The sequence below is a fragment of the Humulus lupulus genome, chromosome 2 (assembly GCF_963169125.1).
Source record: "Humulus lupulus chromosome 2, drHumLupu1.1, whole genome shotgun sequence".
Lineage (NCBI taxonomy): Eukaryota > Viridiplantae > Streptophyta > Magnoliopsida > Rosales > Cannabaceae > Humulus > Humulus lupulus.
The window spans coordinates 2,964,512-2,972,955 of NC_084794.1; the positions used below are offsets into that span (position 1 = coordinate 2,964,512).

The 8,444-nt window shown below is 36.1% G+C and overlaps 1 protein-coding gene across 1 annotated transcript; it reads left to right on the top strand.

Annotated features, from left to right (window-relative positions):
• Window positions 1-2,832: 2,832 nt before the first annotated feature.
• On the top strand, window positions 2,833-3,507 carry LOC133819827 (uncharacterized). The gene has a single exon (XM_062253180.1). The coding sequence runs from the start codon at window positions 2,833-2,835 to the stop codon at window positions 3,505-3,507; it is 675 nt and encodes a 224-aa protein (XP_062109164.1).
• Window positions 3,508-8,444: the final 4,937 nt, after the last annotated feature.

Sequence of the window (8,444 nt, forward strand, 5' to 3'; positions counted from 1 at the left end):
AAAGATTAAAGCAGGTGCTCAAGACCATCAATAGAGAAGGTTTTTCTGATATTCAACAGTTGGAATTCAAGGCAGGAATTGTATTGAGGGAGACTCAGGAGCAGTTACAAAAAGAGCCATTAAATGACAGATTGATCTCTCAGGAGCGAATATATAGAGAACAGTATATGGCTTACCATAAAGCGTATATGAGCTTTTTAGCACAAAAAGCTAAAGCCTCTTGGATGATTAATGGTGATGAAAACACTCATATCTTTCATGCTTCTCTTAAGGCAAGGAGACTTCAAAACATAATTTTATCCATCAAGAATGAGGCAGGGGATTGGGTAGATTCTCCTACAGCTATAACAAAAGCTTTTTTGGAGTATTATAAAGGTTTGTTAGGGACAGTAATGGTATGCAGGAAGAAGGTGTCATGGTCAATCATGAAGCTGGGACCAGTCTTAAATGCAGGGCACATTAAGGCGCTTACAATGGAGTTCTCAGCTCAGGAAGTTAAGAACACGATATTTGCCATCCCAGGGTTGAAAGCTCCAGGCCTCGATGAATTTGGTAGTATTTTTTACCAGGATAATTGGGGATTGGTGGGTTCGGAGGTCACTACTGCTGTGTTATCCTTTCTTACTTCAGGTAAAATTCTTAGAGAAATAAATAACACAGCTATCACACTTATTCCCAAACATATATGCCCAGATTCGGTGTGTGATTTCAGACCTATATCCTGCTGTAATGTCATTTACAAAGCTGCATCTAAGTTGATTTGTTCAAGGATAAGGAAGGTGCTACCTGAATTAATTGCAGACAATCAAGGGGGTTTTGTTCATGGTAGGTATATAGCATACAACATTATGATATGTCAAGACCTAGTTCGGCACTATGAGAGGAAAAATAGTAAGCCAAGTTGCTTGATTAAGTTGGACTTGAGGAAAGCATATGACACCATTGAATGGGAGTTTATTGAAGAAATGCTCACTAGTTTTCGATTTCCAAAGAAGTTGATTCAGCTCATCATGGTGTGTGTGAGTACTACCAGATTTTCCTTGATGATTAATGGCTCATTAAATGGGCATTTTGAGGCTAAACGAGGATTGAGGCAAGGAGATCCAATCTCCCCCTTACTTTTTGTACTTGGTATGGAATACTTATTTAGGATCATGCTTAAGGTTGGTACTCACCCTAGTTATAAGTATCATGATCGGTGTGCTCCTTTGCGGTTGAACCATCTATGTTTTGCTGATGACATTTTGATGTTCAGCCATGGTGATTTTAATTCTATACTTTTGATGCTCAGAGGTCTCAAGTTGTTTTCAAAGACTTCTGGACTCTTTCCAAATGAGGCAAAGTCTGCAATATATTGCAGCGGCATGAAGGAAGCTACGATTGAGAGAGTACTAGCTGCCTCAGGATTTTCAAGATCTACATTACCCTTTCGATACTTGGGCATTCCTATTTGTTCTAAAAGGATTTCTAAGGTTGAGTGTGGGATCATCTTAGACAAAATGGTGGGCAAAATTAGACAATGGAGTTCCAGGAATTTGTCATATAGTGCCAGAGCAATCTTGATAAATTCGGTCTTAATATCCATTCACTCTTACTGGGCTCAAATCATGGTCTTGCCAAAGAAATTACTGAAGGACATAGATGCAATTTGCAGGGCATTCTTATGGAAGGGAGTTGCAGAAGCTCACGGCCCAGGTGCAGTTGCTTGGGCTACTATCTGCTCTCCAAAGTCTGCAGGAGGGTTAGGCTTCAGGAAAGTTATCGAATGGAATTTAGCTGCCTTGGGGAAATATGTCTGGGCAATTACAACTAAAAAGGACAACTTATGGGTGAAGTGGATACATAGCATTTATCTGAAGGATAAGGACTGGTGGACATATTCAGTTCAGCAAGGTTGCAGCTGGTACTGGAAAAAAATAGTGGAAATTAAAGAACTTTTTCGAGCAAGAATGGCTGAAGCAGTGTTCAGAGCAGTGAAGTATGGAATACACTCGGGGCATACATTGCTGTATGATCGACAAGCTAAGGTTCAATGGAGTAAATTTGTTTGGGAGAGATGCAATATACCAAAACACAGGTTCATCCTATGGTTGACGATACATCAGAAGTTGAAAACCAGAACTTTTCTTAGTAGTCATGGTCAGGTAGTGGATAAACTATGCGTACTGTGTGGAATGCATAATGAAGAGATCTCACATTTATTTTTCCAATGTGATTACAGCAAAATCTGTCTAGTGAAACTAAAAGAATGGATCGGTTGCAGAGTTCAAACAGGGGATTATATTGCATTACTGAGTTGGATATCCAAAGCCAAACATATCACCAAATTTAGGAGAGGTTGCTATATAGCTGCTGTATCAGCTTTAGTGTATCATATTTGGAGAGTCAGGAATCAGGTTCTATGGTCCTCAAAGTTGTGGCATGTTAATCATACAATGGAAGTCATTAGGAGAGAATTAAAGCTGAGATTTTCTGTAATGTATAAAGAGAAACCAAATAGGGATATGGAATGGTACCAAAATTTGTAAAGTTAGTTGTGGATTGTAAGTACTATAGAAGTAGGGAAGATCTATATTGTACATGACTTGTTTTTGAGCAATACAATGATTTTTTATTCACCAAAAAAAATATAAATATATATTTATTTATATTATGTTATGTTATGTTATAAAATGTTGATAATTTAAATGAGATATTTTTATACATGTAAATGAGATTTTTTTTTGTTGATATTTATCTTATCAAAACAAACTTTTTATAATAGTATATATATATATATATATACCAAGGAAAGAAAGAATTACAGATCTTGATCACATATATTTATCGAAGATGAAGATTTCAATTATTCTGTTGGCTTTTTCGTGGACCATATTGATGAGCTCCACCACCGAGGGATGGCCATGGCCTTACAGTAACAAGAAGAGAGTTTGCATGAGTCAGTACATGAGATTTCAACCATGCGTTGGTGAGTTACTTGGCTTCACATATTGGCAGCGTCCTATTTCTTCCTCTTGCTGTGCCACAGTTGTTGATATCTCTGCCACCGCTGGCCTTTGTCCCCACACATTACCTTATTATCACTCCTTACCTAACTTGGCTTTCTTTCAAGCCCAACATCATTGCACCACCACCACAAACATTCCATCCCCATCTTCACCACCACCACCAGCAGTAGCACCGCCAGCACGACCAATACCCCCGCCGCCACCACCACCACCACCATCACCCCCATCACAATCACCACCAAAGCCGAAGCCGTCACCAGATGATCCGTTCCCGAATATTAACTATGCTGATAAAAAATGTGTGGAAGAACCTCGACTCCATAAATACTTTGTAGATATATCACAATACACTCTTCTGAAGACACCACTTCCTTCAGCTTGTTGCGAAACTATACTCGACGTTACAAACAAGTGCCCTGATGATGTCGGCTGGGATAATCTGATCTTAGAATGCCTAGACTATTGTAGAAGTATTCAGAAGACAACATCATCACCATAGATTTATTATTATCGTTCAACTGCTATTAGTATTTTATTTTGGTTTTTTTTTTCTTAGTTATGTTATTGTTTTTTTTTTTTCATGTTTGAGATTATTTAGGATTGTTATTGTTTTAATAATTTTAGCTATTTGAAATTAGGGTTCTCATGCCGTGATTGTTTTAGAATTTTTTCGTGAATTGTGGACATATTGATTTAATATATATATGCTATAGTTCCTACTTTTTCTAGTTATATATTAAAAAAATTAATCTTGTAGACTTAATTATATAATGACAAAATATATAGAAGTCCAACTAGATGCAATCAAAATTATTATTGAAAATTTAATTATGCCACCCCTCCATATCGCAATATTCTTTATTTATTTTTTAAAAGAAAACATATATATAAATACTAAAATAAACAGCACAGATTCGGTGATAATTTTACGAATAGTGTGGACCATGAAGATCAAGAATAAGCATTCGATTTCTCTTGGTTAATTTTGTTGTTCACATATATTTATAAGAAATTTTTATGAATCAGCTAGCGATTTCATAGACTTTTTTTTTTATTATATTCTAACGTACGCAACTCTAGCAAATTAACTTATACCACAAAAAATGAACTTTATTTTAAGGATGAGAATTATATTTATCTATATGATATAATGTTTTATGGACTTTATTAGGTGAATCATGTCACATGTATATGAATTATTTAATGGTAATTTAATTTTTAATCATAAACAAAATAAAAATGTGGGATATAAATATATATAGTAGTTTAATTATGATAATTTATGTTATATTATTTATAATATAATGTTTAGATTAAAAAATGTGATAACGTGTGTCACATATTGTAAGAGTTACATTTTTTGGATAGTGTGAATATCCAAATGTGTAATATATTTGAGGTTACAAAATTAGTTACAAATTTGTGAATTTCACTACTTTGCTAGGTGAGGGCATTTGTAAATTCCTTCGGAACCTTTGTGTGGGACATCCTGCTGGTGACATCTACCCTACAAAATAGGGCAGAACCTCATGAACAAGGCACATATTTCAAAGAGGCTTGGGAAATGATGGCCTTCTGAGTTGGTTTATATGGGCATGATCCGAGAGGCCTTGCGTAGGTGCTTACGCACGAGGTGCCTTTCTTGGCGCTAGTCACAGGTCTAGTGAGGTACGACTCTCCCTTGGCGCGAGGCGTGTGCCTTGCAAGGCGTCTTATCGTCATTATGCATAGTATTATTCTCACAAATGTCTCTTTTAGGACCATTTTTGGCTAGACAGTTTGGTGGTCGTTCTAGGCTTATTGGTGGATGCTCTCTTTGAGGCCTTACCCCTTGTGGAAGTATTAGCCTTTATTAGGAGGTTATCCTCGTGAAACATTTTGATTTTTTTTCACAAGTGCCTCTTTTCAGACTCTTTTTGGCTAGACGGCTTGGTGGCTGCTCTAGGCTTATTGGTGGACGTCATCCTTGAGGTCTTACCCCTCATGGAGGTATTAGCTTATCATGAGGTTGTCCTTGTAGAACCTTTTGACTCCCTTAACATCCATAAGTGTAGCTAATCCTTATGAATTCATGAAATGCTCTAGGCTTATCAACGGATGCCCTCTCATTGAGACCGTACCCCTCGTGGATGTATCTAGCCTTTGTCGCGAGGTTATCTCTGTAGAACCTTTTGGCTCCCTTGATATCCATCAGGCACTACAAGAAACAATATTTTAAAGGCGACTTTATCAAGGGCGACTATGTGTCGCCTCTAATATTCAAGAAATCAGGGACGACACATCAGCAGTTGCCCCTAATAATGAGATACTTTAACTAAAACTGAGTGGGAGATTTTGGCAGTGTGTTTTTTTGTGTGAAAATTATTAGGGGCGAAGTGTCGCCCCTCATATTGTGACGCGTCGCCCCTCATACTATGTCTGAGCAACTTATCCTCAAATGAATCTCTAATCCATAATCCTCTCAAACTTTGCGGAGTTAAGGAAGATCAGAATCATACAAACTTATCATCCACCTGGAGTGATCATGTAATCTACCACTTTTCTCTCTCAAGATACAAATCATATAACAATTATAAGCATTTGGAAATTTAAATTAAAATATTTTCCACACACATAATTAGGATGTGTACAGTAAATTACTGGTTTCCCAAGAGTATTTTACAAATAATAAAATGGCGACTAGGTAGTCACTATTACAAATTTCATTAATTAAAACGAGTTATAACTTGATAAATTTCACAAATTAATTAATGTGACTAGAGAACATGATTAATATATTTAATTATATAATAAACAATAAATAATATATTTTAAAAATAATTAGCAAGGTTTCAATTTTATTGTTGTTTTGCTTCACTTTGAAGCCTTTGGCCACTAATGGATTTGACTTGATGAGTTTGTACGAAGCATTTATTTCGTTATGTTCATATCATATCTTATTAGTATAATTAGGAAATAGTATACCTGAGAATAGCAAAACTTTATCGTAATTACTTATAGTTTTGCTATTCTCATGTGTACTATTTCGGGGTTCGTAGGATAGAACAGACATATAGTTGTTGCATAAATTAAAACAAGAGCAAAATTATCGAATTAATAATCTAGGTTGAGTCGCAGATTAAGTGACATTGCTCAGAATTTGTGCAAGCGTACTATTAGTCTCATCGTCCCTAGGATAAAACAACCGAGTCCAACATTGTATCGGAACCCACTGCATTGTAGAGAACTGTCGAATCCAACATCCTAACCCTAAAACTACTGCTCAATCGGACGGCGCGTGGTGTTCAGATGAACCGTTTTGCAACTCCTCTTTTTTCCACAAAAGTGGTACCTCTCGGTGCACAACACCAAGGCTCAAGTCCACAATATATATACACTTAAAATTAAATGTTCTAAATGTGAGACTCTTCATCTTCATCTAGGGAGTCAACAAAGCACATTTCTATTTTTTAATAATTCATATGTATAATTTCCAACAAGAACAAATTTAAAATATTGAATATGATATAATTTCCAAAATTTTGAAATTAAAAATTCGACACCTTTTAAAAAAAATGATTAGTGTTTTGTATACACATTTCAAATAGTCTTGAAAAATGATTTTTGGAAATATAAATATAAATATATATTTATTTATATTATGTTATGTTATAAAATGTTGATAATTTAAATGAGATGTTTTTATAACTAATTTTCTAAAAAAATATTATACATGTAAATGAGATTTTTTTTTGTTGATATTTATCTTATCAAAACAAACTTTTTATAATAGTATATATATATATATATATACACCAAGAAAGAAAGAATTACAGATCTTGATCACATATATTTATCGAAAACGAAGATTTCAATTATTCTGTTGGCTTTGTCGTGGACCATATTGATGAGCTCCACCACCGAGGGATGGCCATGGCCTTACAGTAACAAGAAGAGAGTTTGCATGAGTCAGTACATGAGATTTCAACCATGCGTTGGTGAGTTACTTGGCTTCACATATTGGCAGCGTCCTATTTCTTCCTCTTGCTGTGCCACAGTTGTTGATATCTCTGCCACCGCTGCCCTTTGTCCCCACACATTACCTTATTATCACTCCTTACCTAACTTGGCTTTCTTTCAAGCCCAACATCATTGCACCACCACCACCAGCAGTAGCACCGCCATCACGACCAATACCCCCGCCGCCATCACCACACCACCACCGTCACCCCCATCACAATCACCACCAAAGCCGAAGCCGTCACCAGATGATCCTGTTGTGATTCCTTACAACACAGACTCAATTCTTTGCTACAGCAATATCACAGCAATTCAAACAATCAATATGAACAATGCAAAGAACAGAGCTAAAACATAAAACAGTAATAAAAATAGTAATGCAAGAAGTAAAATGACACAAATTTTATCCTGGTTCGGAACTCAATGTGAATCCTAATCCAGCTCTCCCTCAAGGAGTTAATCCACTATGAAAAGTAGTGTTACAATCACAGATGAACTGATCACAATTCCTTTGAATGCACCAAACGAAACACTCCTCAAAACTGGTTTGTTCGAACATCGATTATCACCATGAATACCATGGTTCTTCAGCTTCGATTCTGAATCTTGGACAAGTATGATCTTCTTGATTGCCTTTAGTCTCTCTATCTCGATCAATATTATCTCTCTCTATCAATCTGTTTTCTCTAGTAATAATGGCTCTCAAATATAAAGCAGCCAATATATACTAGTAGTAGGTTAGTTATAAGCTCACAAGTCGAGCCATCTAATCTTTCAACATTTAACTAATCTTTAACTAACTTTTCAAACAGTAACTTTAATAAAGGTCCTGATTTTCCAATGGATTACCAACCACAAATTCCACCTTAATCCATTGAAAATTAGGAATAGCTCAAACTTGAGGGAGTGAACCTGACTATCTAAGCAGGTCCAAGATTGAGCAAGTCCAAGCAATGAGTGAACTTGCTCACGGGCAGAACTTTTGTTCCTGCATCAGCAGGATTTTCTTCTGTTGGCACCTTTTCCAAACTTATCTCTCCTGCATCTATCTTGTCTCTAATCCAAAACATCCTTATGTCAATGTGTTTGGATCTTTCATGGTAGACATGATTTTTACTCAAATGAATTGCTGACTGACTATCTGAGAAAACACAAACACTTCCTTTCAGCATGCATATTTCTTGTAAGATTCCCTTGATCCATGTTGCTTATTTGAAAGCTTCTGTAATAGCCATGAATTCTGCTTCAGTAGTGGATAAAGCATCAACATGTTGCTGCTGGGATTTCCAGTTTATGCAACATGAATTTAACATAAAACAGTAACTGGTCATAGACTTTCTGGTGTCTCTGTTGGAGGCATAGTCAGCATCTACATATCCTTCTAAGTTTAGATCATTTCCTCCCTTTTCGAATTTCAAATCATAATCTGAAGTTGTC